The 24,963-nt window shown below is 37.8% G+C and overlaps 1 protein-coding gene across 1 annotated transcript in view; it reads right to left on the reverse strand.

Annotated features, from left to right (window-relative positions):
* Positions 1 to 6,871: 6,871 nt before the first annotated feature.
* The window catches only part of DSG3 (desmoglein 3), a 36,838-nt gene continuing 18,746 nt past the window's right edge, over positions 6,872 to 24,963 (reverse strand). Inside the window, exons 4-16 of the mRNA XM_032421454.1 lie at positions 24,604 to 24,759; positions 23,995 to 24,139; positions 23,161 to 23,327; positions 22,160 to 22,288; positions 21,690 to 21,875; positions 19,002 to 19,273; positions 18,242 to 18,381; positions 16,384 to 16,608; positions 14,521 to 14,781; positions 10,923 to 11,062; positions 10,553 to 10,616; positions 8,927 to 9,174; positions 6,872 to 7,710 (exon numbers count right to left, since the gene is read on the reverse strand). Of these exons, the coding sequence (XP_032277345.1) occupies positions 7,093 to 7,710; positions 8,927 to 9,174; positions 10,553 to 10,616; positions 10,923 to 11,062; positions 14,521 to 14,781; positions 16,384 to 16,608; positions 18,242 to 18,381; positions 19,002 to 19,273; positions 21,690 to 21,875; positions 22,160 to 22,288; positions 23,161 to 23,327; positions 23,995 to 24,139; positions 24,604 to 24,759 (2,751 nt within the window). The 3' untranslated portion in view covers positions 6,872 to 7,092. The remainder of the gene's footprint in view (positions 7,711 to 8,926; positions 9,175 to 10,552; positions 10,617 to 10,922; positions 11,063 to 14,520; positions 14,782 to 16,383; positions 16,609 to 18,241; positions 18,382 to 19,001; positions 19,274 to 21,689; positions 21,876 to 22,159; positions 22,289 to 23,160; positions 23,328 to 23,994; positions 24,140 to 24,603; positions 24,760 to 24,963) is intronic.

Here is a 24,963-nt window from a genome sequence, read left to right on the forward strand (position 1 = left end):
AACTTATTTTCCCCGAAGCCACCTGGCTGCCCTATTCTACTTGGTGGAAATGATGTAATTAGAACTCTTAGGGGGTGCCTGGGGGGCTCAGTCATTTAAGCATCCAACTCTTGATCTCAGCTCAGGTCTTGATCTCAGGGTCAAGCCCGTTGGGCTCCGTGCTGGGTGTGGCAACTACTTAAAAAAAATAGAACTCTTAGGGAAAAAAGCCCTCCACTCTGCCTTTTTCCAAGGAGGCTCAACTGAAAAATTATAATCATCTGGTGATCCTCATCATTTTGGCTACATAAGATAACAATTTGATATGAATGGATTCATCTCTCTTTGCTTGTGTGTTCAGAGGAGTTTCAGCGTGGAGTGGCCTAGACAGGACAAGCCTTGTGAATGAGGCAGAAGATTAGTGAAAAAAGAAATATTATAGTGGCAGTTTGGAGTTGCAGGAAGAGAATTAACCTAGTCAATTCCTCACTCTACCTTTGATCAACAAGTTGCTTTTCAGCCTGTTTGAACATCTGCAAAGCAAGGCTTAAAATCAGATAATATAGATGTTTTGAGTTTGTATGGTTTCAATACTTTGTATGTCAGTACTCTTAACTTTGAGTTCATTTTGAAGATTTAAATTATAATGATAAAAACAGTAAAAAATAATCTTCATGAGCACTTACTATGTCCTAAGTGCATGCTTGTAACCTCTTTTAAGAAACCTCATGATATAGGTAGGGACTGTTATTTCCATAATAATAGTCCAGAGAGGTGCAAAGAGGTTAAGTAACTTGCCCAAGGACACACAGCTAGTAAGTGGTGAAGCTGGGGTTTGAACTCAACTAGTTTGTCTTCAAAGCTTGAACTCTTAACTGTTAACTTAAAACACACAATTAAAAAACAAACCACATTAAAAAATTCAAATTTATCTTTTGTTAATCATTAAAACATAATACAATTATTTTGATTGACTAATAGATGGAATGACATTTTATAATTTTCTCCTAGGCCCTCGAGTAGTAGCTTTGATTTTGTGCAAAGTTTAGCAGGTTTTCTTTGTCCGACAACTCGATGCTTCCTATCAAAATATTTAACAACATCTCCTGACTTGTTCTTTCAGTGGAGACATCCTTTCCTAGCCAGAATTGGCAGAAGTAGCAATAGCATGCATTGGCTTGTTCTGGAGGCTCGGGTGTGAAATAGGGTTGTATAGAGTAGAAGAGCTTCTATCATCTTGGCAGCAAATGTCTTTGTTGTTGGTTTGTCTCTTTGAAAGAATTTCCAAAGACCAGTACAACAGACCCTTCTGTTGCAGGGTCCAAGAAAATGTAAGGAGGAAGAGTGGCAAGTTAGAAAATCAACTTCTGTTTCAACTGTAGCAGCCATAACTTGTGAGGAAAAATTCATAGCAATTTATAACAGCTGAGAGGAAGAGGGAAGACGCAGGAAGAAATATTGTCAGAACTTATTAGGCTGAGTGTTTATGACATACTAATTTTTTTTTGTCATATAAGAAGTTGTACATAATGAATGTGTATAACTTGATGAGTTTGGAGGTAAGTATACACCTATGAAACCATCACCACAGTCTATGCCATGAACCTATTCATCCCCTCCAAAAGTTTTCTCCCTCTCTCTTATTATTATGATTATTAGTGACAAGAACACTTAACATAAGATTTACCCTCTTAGCAAAGTTTAGGTATACAATGCAGTATTGCTAACTATCAGTTCTGTGCTATACAGTAGATCTCTAGGACTTATTCATCTTGTCTAAATGAAACGTTGTGCTCTTTGACTAATCCTTCCATTTCCTATGACACAGTTTTCCACTGATCTAAAGTTGTGGATGTCAGCCCTGGATGAGAATAATTAAGAGTTTGGTCAAACAAGGTCTTTTCATTATGCCTTACTGAAGAAAATTGGGTGGAAAATCTAGGTGAGTCTGTTCTTTTTGATAATAAATCTAGAGAGCAGACTCTGCATGCAGAAACTTTGTATCTGCAACATAAACCAAGCATCAGCGTCTGGTCCATGGGTCTGATGATGGAAAGACACTCCTTCAGCTACACCAAGCTACTTGCTTACCTGAGGTGCGCACACACGTGTACGTGCATGTGTGTGTGTGTGTGTGTGCGTTTTACCTCCAGGTTAGGGCCACATAAATCTTACTATCAACTTAGTCAGTTGGACATGGGGAGACATGACTGAAGTTAATCTCACTTTTTGTGTTTAAATACTCATTTTTGACTTAGTGACAATGCCTTTTTGCAGAAGTAGAAACCATATCATTATCCCATTTAAATAAATACTAGATTACCTGATTCTGTGCTGCTTTATAATTAAGAGAGTTCTTTGCAATCCTCTCTTGGTTATGAAAGAATATAAATACTTCCTCTGCCTTCAGAAGAAATGAGGACATACATATTCTTTCAATCTCAGTGTTTGCTTATATTAGAATTTGCCGCTCTGTGTTTTCACACAACTTTTACTGTTTGCTAATTTAATAAGGACAAATTCAGCACACAGAAAACATCAGAGATGTTCCAAGGCATAAATTTAAAAATATGATGGCACTTCATGGAATAAAAGTGGAGAGGGAGATAGTGTTGAGGAGTAAAATAGTTGTAGTTGTTCAAATGTGTTGTTTTCCACAAATCATGGAAACACTGAGGTGGAAGGACCCATTTAAAGTTATCATTTAAAAAATATGAAACGGAATAAAACAAAAATCAGGGTCTTAGATACAGAGAACAGACTGGTGATTGCCAAAGGTGGGGCATGGGAGCTGGGGAAAATGGGTGAAAGGGGTCAAAAGGTACAAACTTACAGTTATAAATAAGTCATGGAGATATAATGTACAACATGGTCACTATAGTTAATAATACTGAATTGCATATTTGAAAGTTGTGAAGAGGGTAGATATTACAAGTCCTTATCACAAGAAAAAATTTTTTTTTGTAACTATCTATGATGGTGGATGTTACCTAGACTTACTGTGGTGATCATTTCACAATATATATCAATATTGAATCAAAATCTCTCTATATAAAGTTATTTTTATATCTAGCTACATGTCACACATAACTTCTTTTAAATAGTGTGCTATCAAAGTAATCCTTAAGGAGTTTACCAGAAAAGAGATTCCATGACTTTCGGGTAGTTTGTTTTTCTTATTAAATGTGGAAGAGATGCCATTGTGCCCTGAAAAATAACCTCACATATACTTCAAAATAGCAGCAAATCATGTATTTGCATTCTTTCTATCTATTCCTCTGTCTCTACCTTTTTATCTCTCTCTACCTCCTAATCTTAGATATATATAGAAATATATAGATTGCCCTGTCCTCTGTGCCCAAATAGATATATTTGCCTACAATGTACTGCTTCTTTAATCTTTAGAATTATATCTAGATTTCTAGTCTTTTAAAAATTATTCTCATTGTTTTCTTTGTATTCCTTCCAATTTTTCATGCTCTACTCAAGTCTTGGAGCTGAAAGCAAGCAGATTATTTTGACAGAGTAATAATATGTATTATTATTACTGAATACCTATAGATAAACCTTTACATTTGTGTCACTTTACTGAATGACCTTGAGGAAGTAATTTGCTTCTTGGGTCTCTGTTTTCCTGACTATAATCAGGGTTACTGTAAGAATTAAATTAGAATATGTAATGAACTGTCTTGGCCACTGGTAGGGCTTTACCAGTGTCTAGTTTCTTCCTGCTCTGGTAACTGTATCCATTTGCGCTTGTTCTTTTAGACCATCATTTTCTTGAGTTTTAATTGTATCTCCATTGTATTTAGATTTTTCTGTTTTGCATTTGTTAAAAAGAAAGTCTATGTATAAAAGAAAAAGAAAGTAAAGGCACCAACCTTGAAGGGCCCATGTCTTTGTCACGGAGGGATCAGGCAGAGCAGAAGGATTCTCAGTATTCACTGTGGAAAACGTGTTGCTTCTGGCACCTGGAAATCAAACAGTTATCTTCTTTTCTTTATCAATTATCCCCCTTACTTAAAAATGATCTCAGACTGTGCAGTCCAACAAGTATTAAACCATATAATCTCTGATTCAGAGTTACTTTTTGTAGACCCAGTAAAGGAGTGCAGAAAAAGCTGAATTGCCAATAACAAGAAGGGAAAATCCTTAACGTTTACATGCTTCTTAATTGTTAGTTGCATTGAAGCTTGTCAGTTGAGTGTGTTTTTTTCACACTCTTCCTTGATTTTTGAAAGTTAAGGTACATTGATCTTGCTGTTTTTATTCTTCAAACTTTCTGTAAATTGGAGGATCAGGTGATATTTTTGGAATTTACCTATAGGGGCTTCATATTTCCTGGAATTGATTTGGAACATCAGAGTCAAGCCTCCCACTTTTCTTCACTCAACATCCACTCTAATCCAGTTTCTGCTCCTCATACAGCAGATCCAAGTTGAATTGTACAGATTAAAGAATGAGGAAGGTCAACCAAGGCAAGATTTGAAGTTCCAAAGGGACTTTTTGTGGCATCCCTTTAAAGGAAGACATAAAAAAAAAGACATTTACTGGGAGACAGACCCAGGCTAGGGGCTGATAACTGTTACCAGAGCCATGGTACATTTTTCATCATGTTAGGCTAGCAACCTCACCTTCTCTTTACTCCAGCTTTGCTCTCTGAGGCATCATAGCATGTCAGAACTTTTGCCTGAAAGATCATTCCAAACTACCAAACAAATAATAAACGAGTTAAAGCATCTAGTTAATAAAAGCCTGCCCTGACCTCATCTAGCACCTCATCCAGCACTATTCCACCTGAAGAAGAGATCTGGAGTCCCCAGGTATTTCCTTCCTTTCTGGGAGGATGGACAAAGGGTATCGGCTGGAAAAAAATGTAAAATACTGATAAAAATACATATGTAAGTCAGTTTCCTACCTTATATTTCTTAGTAACTATTAATTATAGAGAGTAGTTCACCTTTTACTAAATGGTTAAGGAAGTACTCATAAGTTTGTTGCCAAACAGTTTTATTACAACAGTGTTACACTGTTAAAGTTTTAGTGTATACTGTTTAAAATTTATAATACATCCAGTAAAAAGACCGTTTTAAACCTTTTTTTTTTTTTTTGCTTAAAACAATTTTTATTTTTGGTGAAAAAATACAGATACATTTTTGCTTTGAATTTACTTTTACATGGCAAATCAATTTGAGGTCCTCCTAGACAAGATGAATCTATTTTCATTTTAAAACACATTTAATTTCAGTTTTTCCCTTACAGAGCCTTCACTGCGATGACATAGTTTCCTCTGTAGTTTGGCAAGGCAGAAAATTCCCATTTCATGATAAGTTGGGTTTTAAGAGTCAACGCCAAAATACTTTGAGGATCCTGAAGACACTTTTGAACTTGAAATAAGGATTATTATGATTACTAATGTAATTCTCATGCATCATAGAGACACAAATCAACCATGTGTGATCCAGACCCCGGAGCAAGCTTCCACTAAGGAGAGGTCTCAGTGGTAATAGCAAGGCAACTTCCTCAGGACCTGGTAGCTGTTTCCTGGGGTCTAATTCCCCTCACCTCAAGCTGGGCACACTGCAGGTGTTGTTGAAACAGTGGGCTTGTCTTGAAAGAACAGATTGCCTGCACTTCTTGGCCATCCTAGTACATACCTTCCTGGTAGTCATGGCGCCAGGGAGAGGGAAGGATGTTAGATGTAGGGATATTTAGGAGGTGTCTTCCCCCCCCGCCCCGGGATCCTTAGGACTTTTATCCTTCTGTGTTAAAACACACTTTATTACTTTGCATTCCATCTGGAAAAACAAATAGGTTTTGAATATGGCAACAAAACAAAACAAAACAGAGAGGAGTATGTTATATACAATTAGAGATAATGGAGTTGGACAATGCCTTGTAAAGACTCACCTAAGACAAGAATGTTGATAAGAAAGTAGGGTGTTCTCTAGGGGCTAAAGGCTGAAGGTCTGGAATGAAGGACCACAGATGATTTGAAGAACTGCGTTGCTATTAGGGCAACATGCATGAAGTAATAAATTTGGAATCTTCATTGTTATGCTAGAGAATTAAGTTGCTGTAGCTATTTCAAAGGAGTGAGGCTTAATAAAATAATAGAGGTTACTGATAATCCCTTTCCATCTCCCTTTTTGACTTGAAATGGGGCTTATAATACATATTCAAAAATGTCACCATATGTTAATCTAGTCAGAGGCATCTTTTACTTATGAGAAAAACCAGGTTTTGTATTCTCACAAAGTCTGTAGACATTGTTAGCATAATAAACATCACTATATGTCATATGCAAGTTATATCTACCCACTGACATTTAAAAAATAGAGAGTAATTTTTGAGAACGATTAACACAGGTTTTGTACTGAGAAGTGTGTAGGAAGGAGCTCAGTGTAAGATATTTTCTTTGGATAGATCCTTTCAAAGTAATTTAGAAAAACACAAAATATTATTTACACCATACTAAACTTTCCTAAATGTTCTATGATATTTTCTTACCAAACTGTCTTATTTTGAGAATTGAGGAATATAGATATAGCAAGTTTAATGCATAAGCCAATAGCCCTTAACTTGTGCAAAAGATGCACTTAGGGTCTCCCAACACCAAGAAGATGGCAAAAACTCAGCTGCAACTACTTCCTTTTTCTAAGCAGCTCAAAAGACCTTATGACTCTTACATCATTATTAGTGACATAAGAAAAGGTGACAGGGACAAGAACTGGGGCTCTTGACTCCAAGTGCTTAATCCACTAAAACATGCTGCATTTTATTTAAAGTGACAAATAGCTTTCTTTGGTACTGCAAAAACAGAAGTTTTAAAGTTGTTAATTATTAATTGAAAATTTCCCACTGGATATGATCTTAAGATTTTTTTTTTTGAAAAACATCAAGATTTACTACCACTTGAATGGTATTTGAGAAGTGAGAGTGATAACATATCCAGTTTGGGGATATCAACTAGAAAATTAAAAGAATCAAGCTCAGTTTAGGAGAGTACCAAATAAGTGCCCAATTAGACAAGTACTGTGAGCTTTTTTATGCTCCTTTTAACAATTTGGTCTAAATGATATTCAACCAATATATTATTCCAGTTCATTCTGGTCATATTAGACGGGAACAAGGATCTTCTGTACAGATCCTATTATGTGACCCCCGTAGCTCCATCGGAGTTTGTAGGTTGCCAGGAGCATTGGAAATGGGACAAATCACCCTCTCTGTTACTGTTACATTTTGCGTGAGAAGTGGCTCAGAGACTGTAGCGGAAGGTTGCACGAGAGAACCAGAGGCCGAGTAAGTCTCTGTTACCAAATAACTACCACGCTGCAAAGTGTCAGGGATGGAAATGGCTGGTTGGAGAACAGAGCCGGAAGCAGACAAAGCAGAAGTTCCTTGACTGCCTGACAAAGTCTGACCCCTAACAGATTCTGGCTGTTGGACTCCTAGGGAGTAGCCACAGGATTCAATCCCAAAATGGCTGTCTTTGGAAGGCGGCTGAGATTGTTTGGCTTCATCATCGATCCCGAGGCTTATCTCTGCAAGTTTTTTAAATTTGGGGCCGAGCGAGTCCAAGAAGCTGTCATCCAGCTCATCGGCAATAAAACTGCAACAACCCAAGGAGCCCACAGGAGAACTGGGAGCACCCATTCCTTCGTTATCATAGATCAGCAAGCAGTCATTTGCTTCCTGGGCATCATCTTCCTCTGCACAGGCAAATGCTTTCTAAAGATGGAGAAAAGTGGAAAAAATGAATTTAGAAGAGTCTCAGTTGAAGAATACAATACTGTTCATAGAACTCGAGGACTGATCATGAATGCATAATTTAGGTAATCCATAGAAGTAAAGGCATACTCTGTGTATCAATAATCTTGTTACAGAAATTATCGGGTGTTTGGAGAACAGTGTAGTTGACGTTCCTTCAAAACTGAGTCCGGCCTAGGCTCACGTTTTAAGTCTGGGTTTTGAGGGCACTTACATGGATTTAGACCTACAAAACCAATGTGTTCAAAGCTTGGAGGTTACTCACTGGGCCAAGTGTGGGGGTCCCTGTGTGTGCTTGTGTTTATGCTTGTCTTTGTGTTTGTGGGTGGGGGGCAGGCATCCTACTTGCACCATCTAAGCCAGCTCTCAGCCAGTCTGGGGCCTTTGCCTAGACTCCCCAACCCATGCGGGAGCCTGACCCATAACTAAGGCCCACACCACACCTCAGAATATCCCAAGAGTCCTCATCCCAAACAGGCTCTCCCTCCCAATCAGTGTGAGGCTCCACCTTCTCAGCAACAGGTCCGATCCTGGAACTTACCAGCTCTCACACCAAAACTCTGTATGAAATCTGTTCTAATGATGCACCAACCAAGAGGCAAGACCTGCCTCTTAAAGTCTTCTCTGTTCTTAAACCCTTGTTCCTTTCAGTTCTCTGCTTCCTGACACTCCATCTGATCTTTGATCACATCCCTTTTTTCCCCACTTTTATTTTTGGGTAATTAATTACATGGTTCTTCAGCATTTTGGGCATGACTCCTTTGAAAATGTGAAGAGTACTATAAGCCTGTCTCAGAAAAACATGCACATTTGACATACTTTATGGTGTAGGAAACACAAAATAAGCTGCTTTGTATTTCTAAAGAGGATGCTGCTGATCCTGACATGCAAAAGATTTTGCTTTCCATTGTTATTTCAGTCAGAAGGAAGAGGTTCCACTTGCTGTATTATCTCCCTTTGTGTCTCCCTACCATTTTTCCTTTTGACTAGTAGCCCAATTTTGGCAGCCATCTTAGGTTATCTGCATTATTTCGGCAAAGAACCCTATTTTTTTCTTACATTTTAACAAGCTGTAAGTACAACAACAACAATGAATTGCAAAACTGAAGTAAAGTCAAGTAAAAAGATCTCTGATGTACATAAGATAACAAAGCCACAGAGCTTTCCAACAAATTACCTGAGAAAAATAGGAGTCCAGGAAATTCATGCTTACTGCTCCTTCACCATAGTCTTTAATGGTTCCTCCAGTGGAATGCCTTGTTCTCATCGTTCCGGACTGTCCTGCAGAACCAATGCCAAGTCCAGTGGCTGCTCCAAATCCTGCAGCAGCTCCAGATCCTGTAGCTGCTCCAAGCTTGGTGGTCAGTTCCATTCCCGAGGCTCCTTCCACCACTGTCCCTCCAGCATAGGTATTTGTACAAACTTCTAAAAACAGGGGAGAAAATTCTGTAGCATCTTATGCTGTAATTTTTTTTTTTTTTTTTTACTGTTTTTTGATATCGATAAGTAAACACCAAGTAAAGCAAATAAGTGGGAGAAATTACAATTATATGACTGGAGATAATAAGAACATCCTATGGTCTGTTAATGAGAGAGTAACAGAGCAGATGAGGCTGTAACAGAGGGTCTTAGCAGATGGAACAGCTCTGGAAACATACAAATTAAAAAATATACACAGGAAATAGATTTTCAGTGACAACAGCCAGAAATAGAAAAGTAGAAACAGAATATTCAGCACACAGCCGCGGAAAGCTTCTAGTGCAATGCTTATTTGTTTTCAGGAAAAAAGAAATTAAAATTAAGCTATCATATTGCTTTCAATATGGAAACCAAAGAGGAAACATACATAATGTAATCATGCAAATTAGCAGATGCTAATTTAGTGTCTTGGTGCCTGAAGAAAATTTAAAGAGTTATGACTGTTCTCCCTATTACCTTTACATTACACTTTCATGGAAAGTTAATTTTTTTCTAGAGAATTCTGAATATAGTTTTTGCTATGTAATTATAATGGGAAAAGCAGGTGAGGATGGGGTAGCTGATAAAGGCAGACATTTTGGGGTGATCTCATGCAGATTTTGCAGGCTAGACATTTAAAAACAATCTATTGCTAAGTATGGAATTAATATAAATTTTAATATTAGGCATTAGGTCTTATTGTTTCTCTAGTTTATGCCTTAATTGTGGCACTGAGACAATATGAATAAAACAGTCCTTTGGCAAACCAAAGAAATAATTTCATCTATATGAGAACATAAACAATCTTGTCCCATTATGACTGAATTAAAATTGGTAATTGAACTCAAATTAGGGTATTGTTAGTTCTGGGGAAGGAAGAAGGGCAGTGGGATAGAGGATGTGCACACAGGAGGTTTAACTGCAAATATTACCAAAGTTAAGAATAAAGTTGAGTGGTAGGTACATAGTATTTGGGATATCTTCCTTTACATTTTTCTACATGTGTGAAATCTTTTCTAATTAAAAAATTAGTAATTGACTGAGAGCTATATACTTCAGTTTGTTAAAGTTTGGAAAATGTATAACAAATCTTTGGATATTAAAAATGGTGGCATCAGTGGGCAATGAATTTCAATGAACTTACGGAAACCCAAGCTTGGCCCTGGAATTGACTAATATACTAATAGTAAATCATTTCATTGAAACCCTATTTCAGTGGTAACATCTCCCAGCATGTGTACATATATGCCAATTATTAAGAGAATGATTTAGAACACTTATTATTTTTCAGTATTTCTTATTTAACCCAGTATTGCCTTCAAAAATCCATTTGATGTTCACTTACCAGAATTTTCCATGAAATCGGCTTCATTGGCAGTGGTAGGTGGCACGCGAATATTTGTGATTTCCTGCAAACCGTGTTCAAAAAATAAATACGTTTCAAAATGAACCAGATTTCATGGTACAATGGGTGAAATGTGGCTCTTTGCAAAAGGTGACTTTAGGAGAAGGCCAAATTCTTGCAGGAGTAACCATTTTTATGATTAGACATCTGAAGAGCTATGATTCTAAAAGGCTCCATTTATTTCAGTACTGACTCACAAAGGTCAAGGAGTGTCTTATTTTTATACCCCATTACCCCATTTCCTATCTGAATATAAATCTAATTTTGCTCTATATGATTGAAATAAATGTTTTAGAAACTGGGTCCTCACCTTGTCTTCAGGATGGGCTCCTTCGATTCCCCACTGATGAATTGTTCCTTCTGAACCATCAGGAACTGGCATAAATCCTCCTGTCACTCCCCCGATAGGACCCACCCTGCAGTCACAGGTCAGCAGGAGAAGGGGGGCCACTAGTTATAAAGGAAAATAAAATATCGGAACATTTGAATCATTTGGAAGCAATGAGACATGACAATTGTCTGAAACATTAGGAAGAAAATACAGTATTTTCAGGACTCAGGAAAATCTAATAGAAAGCAAAATTAGTTTCTACAAAATAAAATGTAAACTAAGCATCCTAAAATTTCATACAATTATGAAACTGGAGGAGACTGATCGGATCATTCTTGTGATATGTATATTTTCTTAAAATAGTCAGTTTGATGAATGATAAAGATGGTTGTTCAGTTGTTCAGGTCCTCAATCCTTTTCTGTAATATATATTACATATATAAATAAATATATATATTTATTGCATTTATTTGTCCATTTTGAGGCAATGTATGTTATGTCAGGTGAATACACACCTGGATGGTCAGGATTTTAGGTGGGCAGGATAATGTTTCTGTAATCTGGACTCTACTCATCTCTTAGTAAATAGCAATTAACCAGCAAACTCCCTCAGCAACTAGAGTGATGAGCTAATACCATTGCACTCTTAATTGTGACTTAAGAATCCCTAGCTTGGAGGGGCTTTCCTGTCAGGGTAATTTTCATTCTTTCTGTGCATATCCGTCACATCTCAGCAATCTTTAGATTAACATCATTCTCATGCTAATGGACCAAGAGCTAAATCCTAAACTCTCTCTTGAAAGGAAGTTCTGGCAAGCTAGGTAGTTAGTGACCCCACCCCCACCTCTGGCCTCTCAATTGAATCCTCCTTTGAATTCTGCCCGCCTAGAGGTAGTTTAGTGAGGGCTTGTAGGGTTTGAACTTTGGCTCCACCTCTCACCAGCTGGGTAAGTTTTATCATCTTTCTTGCCTCTAGTAACTCATACAGAGAATGGGAGAATAAATATTATCTACATCACAGGTAGTTGTGAGGATTAATTGAGTTAGCAGTATAAGTAAAGGACCCTAGTGAGTGCTATGAGGATTTGCTAGTATTTTCTGGAAGGGCTACATCAGTTATGCGAATTAGGTTGGTCCCATATTATAAATAAAATAGGTTGGACATAATGTATTTTCTTAAAATTTAATATAATATTCGTATAAATGATACTTCTACAGGCTTTTTTTATTTATTGCCATTCTCAATTCTATGACTTTGTTAAGTGTGTGGGAAGAATTGAATATTGTTAGTTGACAAATTAGTTTTTAAGGTGATGAATGTACACCTGAATGGTGAGTATTTTTAGGTGGGCATAAATTGTCTTTTAGAGATCTTGCTTATCATAGTTATCTGCAATATATATTTGGTTTTTATATATGTATCCAGAAAAAGTTTTTCGAAGTGTTGAGTGCATTTCTACAGACTGAAAAATGTATGTTTTATCCTGCACAAAAATCAAAACATGGCATGTTTTCAAATGGTAGGAGCACAGGAAGCAAATATGATTGTGGGAATATAACATGGTGTACTTTCTCTGATTGCCATCCTGAGCCACAATCCCAAATGTACAACGGCTTGCCTCTGGGATATATCTACACCCTAACAGTCAGTATTTCAAAATGAAACTCATCACTGCCACCCTGTGTATTTGTGCTTCATCTAATGTTTTCAGTTTCATTTAATGGTTTAAGTGACAATGGAATTCAATGGTTCATCTGGATTTCTTATCCACTCTTCATATTCCTTAGTCTCCAAATTTTCTCCATGTAATGCCTCACACACTTATCCTTTCCTTTCCAGTCTCATGTCTAAATCTGGCTTTTATCCCTCTTTGAAACTAGTAGAAGAACCTCCTAACTGTTATTTCCTTTCTAATTTACAGTACACAGCGCTGCCGATGTTATCTTTCTAAAACACAAATATGAACATGCGAGGCTTTTATTTAGATACTTTCAGCAACTCTTTTTTCTCATAGCTTAAAGCACAAATACCATAACATATGTATGTAAGCCCTTTCAAATTGGTACCAGTTTCATCTCCTTGACTGTCCACAATCTCCCTGCATTAGCAGGGAGGTGTGATTCCTAAAACATGCAAAGCATTTTCTGGGTTTGGCTCATGCTGTCACCCTTTGGCAACACATTTCCCTTTTTTTTGTACTTTCTATATCCTACTCATTTTCCAAGGCTCAAATTGATGATTGATTCTCTTACTCCACAAAGTCTCCATAATACCCCTTTGTATTCATTTCTATTATAGCTGCATCATGGTATAGTTTTTTTTCCATAGAGTTAGACACGCATAAATCTGTGAACTAATGAAAACCAGAATCAGGTTCCCTTCCCAGCTGGCTGCTTGCGTCAAGACTCACATCTATGTACTTGAAAAATCTTTTGGTTTTGAAATTGACTAATAAGATATTGAAAAACTGAAAGGTGAGTCGATTTCAAGCTGTGAAATGGAATGATGCATGTTAACTGCAGAATAGTAAACACTTTTGGGGAAGGCAGAAGAAGAATATATGGCATGTGTGGGAGGCCACTAAATGTATGGATATCAACTTCTTTTTTTATAAAAAGAGATCTGAAAAGATATGGCAAATATTAAGATCTGTTAAATCTGAGTGATGGTTATATGTGTGCTTGTCATGTAATTTTATGCACTTTGTGGTTTAAAAATATTTCGCAAATTTAAAAAAAATTTAAGTGAAGGGGCTGGAGTAGACTTGTTTATCATGAACAATCATTTTAATTCTAAAAGCCTACAGTTCTATAATAAATTTGGGAAATAAATGTGAATTTATCAAAGATTTTTCTTATTTATATAAGAATTTGCCATGAATTTCCTTTAAATAGTAGAGACCTATTACATTAAAAATACTATTTGATTCACAAGATTTTAATTTAATTGAAACTTTTTAGAAACCTATCCATTGAATAAATTTTACTTTTATTGAAAAATACAACATGTGTGTAGTTTTCCTAAATGTGCTCAATAAGCTTAATCTTATTAAGTGAAAGCCTTTAAGAGGGTGTATATATAGTGGTCAGCTATTTTCAGAAAGTGCTGGATTAAGCAATAACTTTTCAGAGCCTATGATGTATTAATGTTCATTATAAAGCTCAAAGGCTATATATCCTCTATATTTTTCCCTAGATTTATTTGGCAGGGGTTCTTTTTCTATTTTATGTCTGTGGACTTCTTTATGGGTAAAGGCATTATTTTGATGATGAACATCACTGGCAGTATATAGAAAGTGTTCATGCTTTAACTTTTTTCTTGTTGATTCTCCTGTGCTGTTTTCTAACTGTCTAACATATATATGACTTGCTTTGTTGTATTATGAATAGATTGCTGGCAAGTGACACATTAACTTTCAACATGTCCAGTTCTTCCTGAAAATGTTACCCCCACCCTTGCCCATAACACAGTTAAGGAATGGTTGTACATTACAAAGATAGCATTGCCCATGCAACCTGAAGGCCCCCACAAAGGCTGATTCCCATCAGAAACAGAAGTTAGTTTTGGCATACTCACATAGCAACAGCAAAAGACCAAGGAGTAGCAGGCCAATGGCGGCAGGCCCCAGCCTCACTGATGATCTCTTTCCATCTATGCGATCAGGGTCTTCATTATCACTAGGAGTTCTACAGGTGTCCCTGTTGTCACACTGGCAGACTTCCAGAGTCAGGCTCTCTGGTGTCTCGCACTGTCTGTCCTGACTGTCAGTAACAGTGAGGGCGATGCTGTGCGTTCCAAGAGATAGGGGCTGCGGGGCATTTAGGAGTGCGGAAGTAGCTGAAGACAAACAATCACACAAATCAACAGCAGGACAAGGTGTCTTCTGCTCTTAAAACTACTTATTTTTGTTAACAGACCCAGGGTTGCCTTAAGCATCATTGTCACAGATAGGGAGGCTGATAGTAGGGTGAGGTTGGAGCAGTTCTGAGAGTGATAAGGGGTTCAGTTGGGTAAATCAGGTTGCATTTCCTCCTTGTCCTTCTTTCTGCCCCAGATGGGCCTGTTATTGCTTCCCATGAAGACTCAGTCCTACCCTGATTTTCCCCTGAAGGATAATGGGAGGCAGGTAACATTTCAATATCAGCCCCCCTCCCTCTCCTGGGGCTTAACCAATCTCCTCTATGTCTACACCAACTCCCTGGACTCTCATGTGGCCCTCTGGACGTATGCCTTCCCTCTGAATCCATGTTTTTTTGCCTGACTTATCAAGACTGAATTTCTGCTTTGGCTTCCACTACCTCAGCTGTTGCTGATAGCATTCATTCCATGTGCCCAAAACCCAGTTGTATGGGATTCTCTGAGGTGAGGGCCTGTTGTCTATCTAACTCACGAACATTGATCATTCTCCATTGCTATGTTGGCCCTTTCTAAGTGGACTCCAGTAGCAGCTCTTGTAAGCTGCAGAGTTGTGTCAACTGAATCACTCTTGACCCTGCTCTTTGATATTATGCCTGATCCACTCAGTCCAACCACTGTTGCCTTGTCCAGCCTCACTCAAGCAGGTATGTCTAGTGCTGGGTCCTGTCTCTCTCTGATGTTTCTTTTGCAAACTTTTCATTGTCCATGTGCTGGTAAACCCATTTGGATCCAAAAGCTACATGAATACTTTGGAACTAGGGACTTACACCAAGATCAATAAGGCCCTCGGAAAGAAGGCCGTGGAGGACAAGATCCCTTTGGTGACTCTTGCAATGGCTGATACCTATGACTAGAGAACCATAGAGCACATTCATGGAGGGAAGCAAGATTGGTTCAGCAAAGAACCAGAGAAAAGTGAGAAGATTCTTATTAAGCCCAATGGTTATTTCTAGGAGACTACTAGAAAACATAAAAAATGTAAAATTAGCATGATAAAGGTTAGAAGAAAAGGAAGGATGGATGAACTCTTTCCCACTGGCTAATGAGCTAATGGGAATTTTAGTCCACCATGCTGTCAAGATTCCTAACTAGTGACAGACTAAGTACCACTTCCTATGAGCCTTGAACGGGCAACCCATCCAGTACTTCATATCTGTTCACAGTCTGCCCAGTTAGGAAAAGTTTATATATTTAGAAATTTAAACAGCTCTGCAATAAAATTGATGGCTGACTCTATTCTTTTTATGGTGTGTTGTGGAGGTAGAAATAAGACACTAAAAATACAAAACAATTAGATTGCACATAAAAAACAAAATATTAAATAGTACAAACATATTATATGATTCCTCTTCTGAAGAGAGAAGAAATTCATGAGGCTAGGACCACATCTTCATTGCCTTTAAAGAGTTTTTTCAGTTATTCTTGGAAGAGACTTGTTCCCAAATGAGCCCTTTTATCCCTCTGGAAATATAAAGAAGCAGCAACTTTTTCATTTACGGAAGCAAGTTTACCATTACTCACCATTGAGTGTTGTGATGCTCCACACAACTGGTAATTTTAGTGGTTGCTCCTCCAGAGAAAATGTGTAGGGGCCAGTATATTTATTGCCTAGTGCTCTAGCTGAGACTACCACAGAAGGCTGTGAACTACAAATTGTTTTCTTTTCAAGGACGATTGTTGGACAATTTTCATTAAAACCAGGTACTTTAACATATATGGTGCCTGTAGAAGTTTTACCTGTGTTTTCTGTAAGAATAACATTTTAGAATTAAAGAAATACACAGAATATGTTGTACCCCCCCAAAACCTTTTAAATGTCTCTTGCATGGGGCACCTGGGTGGCTCAGTCATTAAGTGTCTGCCTTTGGCTCAGGTCATGATCCCAGGGTCCTGGGATCAAGCCCCGCCATCGGGCTCCCTGCTCCCCTGGAAGCCTGCTTCTCCCTCTCCCACCTCCCCTGCTTGTGTTCCCTCTCTCACTGTGTCTCTCTCTGTCAAATAAATAAATAAAATCTTTAAAAAAAAAAAGTCTCTTGCATGCAGCCAACTTAGTGTGTCTTCTCATGAGAAATTATATTCGTTATTCTTACAAGTAAAAAGATGTCGTTTAATTTCCACATCTTGTAAAAAGCAAATTTAAATTTGCCAACTTGGCTGGTGTCTATAATTAGTAGCATTAGCTATTAGTTTAATATGCTTGGAACCAAGACCTGTAAGGTGATGAATTCACTGATTACAAATGAAATCAACATAAAAACAATAGTTTTCTTAAATGTATCCTACTGTATGAACCCAGCACTGTGTGAAAGATTTTTGCTTCTAAAGCTTGAGCCAAAGTATTTGGAATAAACAATGATTGATTTTTACTATCCAGGATACAAAAGTTTACTGAAGAAAATTTTTTCAATGTTGACAATCAAAAACAATAAAGAAATAAAGTAAAAATTTCTCTGTGGTAGGATCATGAATACTTTCTGTTGTTTCCCTTAGTGCTTTTTGCTCTTCTCCCGGGTGATATGATTTTTGGTGTTTATTCTTTTGTTTTATTTTCTTGTTTACTTATTGCCTGAGCATAAATTAATTTATACTTGATGAAACACAAAGCACCCAAAGAATATTATTTTTGAAACATTCCAAAAGATTTTATTGTTCAATGATCTGGTCGCATGAGGTCTCTGTAAGTGACTCACTTTGTAAGTAACTCACCAAGGCACCTCGCATTTGAGTTGAGCTTTCCTGACAGGCCTTCTGTATCAATTTTTATCCATCCTCTCAAACACAGAAATTCCTGTGGGTCTCAAAATTTCTGCCTCAACACAGCAGACCACAGGGACTGAACACAGAATTCACTGGTACTACAAACTCCATGAGAAGTTGGAATGCTCAGTCTTCTGGGTTCAGCTGCCTCAGATTTGAGACTCAAGTCCCCAAGATAAGTAACTTTATGTAGTGATAAAGGTAATATGTTAAATAATCAGAATCTATTCATAAAAAAATGCCAATTGGAATTAACATTTCTCTAAAAATGATTGAAATATATTTTTTAAAGATTTTTATTTATTTATTTATTTATTATTTATTTATTTATTTGACAGAGAAAGAGAGAACAAGCAAGGGGAGTGACAGGCAGAGGGAGAGGGAGAAGCAGGCTCCTCCCTGCAGGGATCCCGATTCAGGGCTTGATCCCAGGACCTGGGATGATGACCTGAGCCGAAAGCAGATGCCCAACCGACTGAGCCACCCAGGCACCCCTAAGATTTTTATTTTTTAAGTAATCTCTGTGCCCAGTGTGGGACTCGAACTCACGGACCCAGATCAAGAGTTGCATGCTCTACTGAGTGAGCCAGCCAGACACCCCATTTTGAAATATTTTTCTTACCATCTATGGCCAGAACCTCAGCTGTGATTGTCTTGTTAACTATGAAAGTAGAATCCCGATCGATGTTTTTGACAAATTTGATTTGAGCAGTTTTTGAATCAATGAATAGTAAACCACCATCATTACGTCCCATGATATACCTGTTTTATGACAGAAAAAATAAAATTTTCTTTCAAATATGGAATGTTTACCTATTTAATGAAAATATCTCATTTTATATTTAATGTATTTATAGTTAATTTAAGACATCAAAATATACTCTTATAAACAATGGCAAAAAATTAGCATATTAGCACAGACAGGCAGTATTTCATAATCCTTAAGTATTAGCCTGCTTTTTCAATTTTCTACTTTGTGCAATAAAATAATTGTTTTCTTGCTCTTACAGCATCTACATTGCATGGTGTTCTTATATTTTGGGGCATATATGTTTTGTATGTGCTGTCTTATCTGATTGGTCTTCTGCTGAACTACTCTTTTTAAACTCAATTGAAAGTTTCTGTGAGATCTTTTCCTGATTTCTCTCCATAGGCTAAGGCATTCTTCTCTTAGTTTCCACTTTAACTTACGCTTATGTTATCTTCGCTCATAGCCCAATATGTTCCAATGATTTGGCTATAAGTCTCTTATTGAGTTAGACATTCCTTGAGTTGGCCACTTTATGTCTCTTTGTATTCTTGGCATACAATAGTTTAGGTATTATTTTGTAGTAGCTTATAAATTAAAACCACATCAAGGAATAATATAAAAACAGTCTTACTTGACATATGAGGCAGCTTTGTTAGTATCCTCATCGATAGCTGGGTATGTTCCCAGAACATAATTGACCAGTTTTTTACTACTTATGCCTTTCTGCACAGTAAATGTCTTGGAAGCAGGACGGAATGCAATTCCTTCTCTCACGTTGACTACTTGAATCGTGACTGGGGTTGACTGCACTCGATACTGAGAAATTACTGATTGGTGAAATTCAGCTTTGTTTTTGACAGCAATACCAAGTTGTACATTTTGTAGTTGTTCATAATCTAGAGCCTAGAGTAAAAAAATAAAATAAAATTGGAAGGAAAGAAGTATCACAGAGATACAACCCAGCAAACCCAGAACAGGACAAGAGAACTCTATGTCCCATGCTATGAATGGCCCCTTTTATTTCTATATAGCAAGACGGCTTCAGAAATCATTGTAATGATGAGGTGGAGAAACCATTAAAATTCTTAACTCATAAGACCTCAGCTTGGGGGGCGCCTGGGTGGCTCAGTCGTTAAGCGTCTGCCTTCAGCTCAGGTCATGATCCCAGGGTCCTGGGATCGGGTCCCGCATCGGGCTCCCTGCTCAGCGGGGAGTCTGCTTCTCTCTCTCCCACTCCCCCTGCTTGTGTTCCCTCTCTTGCTGTCTCTCTCTGTCAAATAAAAAAAAAAAAAAAGACCTCAGCTTGGTAACTGATATTTACAAAAGAGCAGACCTCTCTTTAGACTACTAAAACATCATTATAGTGTCTTTAGGCTGTATGGTACAATGGAAAGAATCCCAAGTTTGCTATGGTAGCGTGGCTTGAATCCTGGTTCTGCTGCCTAGTAGCTTGTGTGACTCATGGCACAATATTTAATTTCTCTGATTCTCAAATTTTCACTTCCAAAAAAAACCACAAAACTTTACCTCATCAGATCATGGTGAGGACTGCACAAATTTAGTCCCATAGTATATTCAGTTAGGAAACCTTCTGAGAGCTTTCAAGTGAGCTGAGTGTCGAAGGATGAGGAGGAGTTTTTCAGGCAAAGGTGAAACATTTGCAAATGCCCAGAGTTACAGAAGGTAACAGGGCGCTGGCTGCAGATGGTGAGAGGCCTAGTCTATAGTTCTGAGGAGACTGAAGGTCATCTTCAAGGCCAGCAGCTGGTCATCAATCCTGGCTGCAATTAGAGCTCTCTGTGGAGCCATTAAGACCTGCCATTGCCTGGACTTCCCCACAGACCAACTGAACCAATAGTTCCTATATTCCCACTGGTGAGGAAAAGTTGCTGGGGATGCAAATGAGCAATAAGACTGGAGGGCCACTTTCACAGCCAATGGAGAACAAGGAAAGGTTTTAAAGAACAGAGTAATCCACACTGGTTTTAAGAAAAACATGGCAGTAGCCTGGTGGCAGTAGGAGGATGTAGGGAAGTAGGAAGAGGAGGTAAGGACAGCCATCAGGAGGGGATTATAGTCATCAAGGAGCAAGGAGGCAAGGCCCAGTAGATCACAGGCCAGAGGAAGGAAGACCAGGGCCAGACTTTAAGGACAGTTTCCAGGGCAGAATTGGATGACTGTTGTGAGGAAATATTATGATTGAAGGATAAGGCCCGGGTTGCTAGTTTGGAAGACTAGATGACACCAAGACAGGAGAGAGGGAAGGCTTCATTTTCAGGGATTGCTGGGAGTTTATAACACACCCTTGCAAGTGATGGTTATAGCCTTCTCTCTGAAAAGCAGAGTAATAGGAACAATAGGAACTGCTCACATAGCTCCAGCAACTGGGGATTCCAGCAATTTCCTTGTTAAGGGGATATTATGGGTCTGTCACTCTACTGGACTCAAAGAAATAAAGAAAGAAGGTTACGTTTGGTCCAGTGTCCTGTGCCAAAGAATGTCTTCAAATAGTGGTTATTTTTTCTAGTCTATACAGGGTCCAGGCAGAAATATCCTGTTATTCCAGATAGGAATCTGTGTATGGGGGGGTGTCTGTTATAGTCATGCATGTTAAACGCAAGGATTACTCAATTACTGTTTGTTATATTGCAGATTTTTTTTTTAAGATTTTTATTTATTTGACAGAGACACACACAGCTAGAGAGGGAACACAAGCAGGGGGAGTGGGAGAGGGAGAAGCAGGCTCCCCACTGAGCAGGGAGCCCGATGCGGGGCTCGATCCCAGGACCCTGGGATCATGACCTGAGCTGAAGGCAGACACTTAACAACTGAGCCACCCAGGCGCCCCTTATATTGCAGATTTAATTATACATTCCCATTTTCAAAAAGTTGCATTCCCCCCCTTATGACTGTAACTAAATTCACTTAAAGCAAGTTGACAAATTCACAAGCCGCAATATTATGTATTCTTATCTTTTCCTAACTTCAGTTGTAGGGAGTAAATGAGATTAAGAAATGTGTTTTACATTCTTGTGCTTAAAGCAAGCACACCTATAAATATATGTATATTAGTGTATTTGTGTTTACTATAGAAAGTAGGGTAGCTTGGAAGGAAATAAATCAACATGTTTAAAAAAGTTGTCCTTAGGTAGTGGGGCTATGTGTGTGTCTTTAAAAAATTCTATCTACTTCTATGTATTTTCTAAGTTTTCTGTAAAGAAGTGGTATTATTATTAATAAGTGAATAAAGTTTATTTGTAGAAATGATAGTTTGGGCTAATATGGAATATTTTTACCATGGAAGGGAAATAGGCTTTACCTTAACCACCTTCAGGATGCCTTCATTAGTTCTGGGATCAGTTTGTATTTCAAACCAATTCCCTTCATTTCCAGAGGTAAAGAAATACACTGCAAGCCAATTATCTGTGAATTCTTCGTCCCAATCTATAACTTGAAATCGTAGCAACTCAGAATTTAAAGTATTTTCCTCAATATGTGCTGAATACTAAAAAGGAAAGAAGCAGAATTTGAGAGTTATTGTCAGGTTTTATCTAAAGAGATTATATTTTATTCTGAATAGCATTAACCATTAATTCTCAAATTATGTGTTGCCTCTTGCTGGTTACTAAATTCTTATATTTGACAAAAGCTTATTTTTTTTTAAGAAAAGTGCAGAGAACTTAAATAGAAGCCAGGAACAGGCAAATACTGAATTAGAATGGCAAAATATAAGCTAAATATATATATATATATATAAAAAAATTATTCTTCAAGGAGGGCAAGGTATACCTGAGATTCTCTGAACATTGGGAAATTATCATTAACATCTTTCACTTTGATACTACATTCACATTGAGTTGATAGTCCTTCTCCATCTTTGTCGGCACCACTCACAACCAGACGATAGCTGCTAACTTGCTAAATTTGGAGAAAAATAAAGAAAAATAATTAATCTCCAGTGCCAGGAATACAAATAACAACTACCTGCTTCCTATGGGTAAAGAGGTGAAAATATTCTTCTCTAGAAGGATCATATGAGCTGTTCCATTGTCCAGCCTAGAGGAGGCATCTGGGGTCCTGGATAGTTGGACAAGTTTTTATGGGGCTAGACCAGGTTTCTTTTTTGTGAGCTTCTTAGGGCAAGAAAGTACACTTGGAGCAAAAACGGGCAGTGAGGATGATGGGATGCTTATTTGAGGGAAGTTTACTTATAGAGCTTTCCTATTGGTCTTTTTGGAGAATCATTTGCATAGAAGTAATATAAAGTCTGACAGGGTATTGTATGGTGATAAAATGGTGGTGGTGGTGATGGTAGTTATGGTGGTAGGACGATGGGGAAGAGAAAAAGGGGATTCTTTAGTGTTCTGGAAGCAAGGGTGACATTAAAACTAGTTAGTAGAAAAAGTGTAACATCAGAGAAGGCTTTATTCCAGAGAGAAATTTCTTCCATTGTCTGAGAAATTTCCTTTTCCTCCACCAATTAAGGAATTAGTCACAGTTCAGTCTTTGTCTATGTATGCCTCAATGCCTTCTTTTACCTTCCACTTGACCTCCCACTGATATGCTGATACTTGTTTGTTTAGGGTACAATTGATTGTACAGTTCTTAGGTACACATCTCACCCCACCAGAATCATATTGAAATGCAAACAATTTCCCTAGATTGGCCCAGTTGAGTATGGAGAACTTCTTTTCCTTTCTCCTTTCATTCTCAGGTAAAATGGGGTCACCTCTCTCGGCTTTGTTACAATCAGATCTTATTATTGAATGTGCCCAAGTGCCTTGCTTTACCTCTCGATCAAGAGAATTGGTTAAAGTACGGACTTCCCCAGTGTGTCTGCTTAGGAGGAACATGGGTGTGCCTGCAGGTTCCTGAGAGACAATTTTGAAGGCAATTTTAGAGTTCAAGTGGTTTGGTTCATCTGCGTCTGTGGCATTTAATATCATCACCAGTGAGTCTAGGAATACAGAAGAAGCTCATTAAAGAATATGTAAGAATTGACATTCTTTTCACATTAAATATTCAACACAATTTCAAATTGACCTTTATTTTTTAAAATCTTAAATCTGTTATGCACAAAAACAAATTACATGTCATTTGCAGTATCTCTTACTGTCCCTCTTACTCAGGTGGAAGTGTGCTGGCTTCTGTAAAAATCTTCCTGTTGTCCTTAAGCCTTGGTTGTGTTGGAGTTGAGACTATTTTCTGTCTTTATTTCTTCCCTTGATGGGTGGCATTGTCACTCTCCCCTTCCCCCAAATTATCTAAGTAATTGAGTGTGTCTCTGTCCTTTATAATCTAAAAAAGTCTAGCTGATGCATCCAGGCTACCTAAGGCCACCCCTTTAGTTTTATGACTACCAGGTACTCATGTGACTTACATATAGAGAGTAAGATACTATTGACTTGGTAACAGGACCACGACCTAGAAATACAGTGGCAGTGGATAATTAGCTCAAGTACAAATATTAGAAAGGAAGACCCAGGATATTTGGATGAATATTTCTGCAAAACTACTGATAAAACTAGGAGAATAAATTAGCTTATAAAAATGATATACTATAGTGATACCTGTATTTTAAAATTAAAAAAAATTAAAAGTGGTAGATAATGTAAAAGACTTACTTGAAGCACTATTTTCTTCAATTTCACCCATGAATATACTTTGTGAAAATACTGGAGGATTGTCATTGACATCTAAAATTTTAACTGTTAATACAAGTGGTTTCTCTACATTCTGTCCTAGGGCATTTAGAGCATAACACGTGATCTAGAAAAAGGAGGGAATTGTTACTTATTACTCTACAAACTCAGTTTGCATACTACTAAAACTTGTAGAAATAAAGCTCTACTAGCATGTACAGACTTTTTGTGCACAGAAGGAAAATGTTTCCCCAAAAAGTAGATAAAGGAAGAAAAGGTGCCCACACTGGGCAGGCCTGTTAGGCAAGCTGCCCCTTCTTCCAGGCTGGTACTGTCTTATGGTACAAAGAGGGTGATGCTCTTTGCAGGATGCACGTTGGATTTCAATGCCTACTCCTGCACCCTCCTGGTATATTCCTTCAGGGGCACAAGTGTAAGTGAAGGCTCTTTAAAAGAGTGACGAAAATTGTTATTTATTGGTGGATTGATTCGTGCACTGATCTTTCTTCTAAATTAACCAGTAGAAGAGTATCACATTGTAAAGCCACCAGGCACAAACAAGGGTGCCCAATCGTGAGGACACAAACTTACCAGGAAGCTTGGAGTTTCCTCACGATCAACTATGGCTGTTATGTTAATTTCTCCAGTGTTTTTGTCAACAACAAAGATTCCAAAAGGGGGTTGATCAATTCCCATTCCAGAAATTCGGTAGGTAATTTTCTGGGTTGCTTGGAAATCTGAAGTAATCTGCAGCCCCAAATACCCAAAATGTGAATGTGATCAGCAATCAGACCTTTTCCTTCCCCTTTTCTCTACCTTCATAGTCTTAAGTCTTCTGTTTATTTTATTCACTCTTTCTGACCCTGTGATGGTTACTTTTGCCTTAATGAATACTGGGAATGTGAGATATTTCAAACTGTTGTTTCTATTGACCAGCATGGACCAATACGC

Source organism: Phoca vitulina, unplaced genomic scaffold (assembly GCF_004348235.1).
Source record: "Phoca vitulina isolate PV1807 unplaced genomic scaffold, GSC_HSeal_1.0 scaffold24, whole genome shotgun sequence".
In the NCBI taxonomy this organism is placed as follows: domain Eukaryota; kingdom Metazoa; phylum Chordata; class Mammalia; order Carnivora; family Phocidae; genus Phoca; species Phoca vitulina.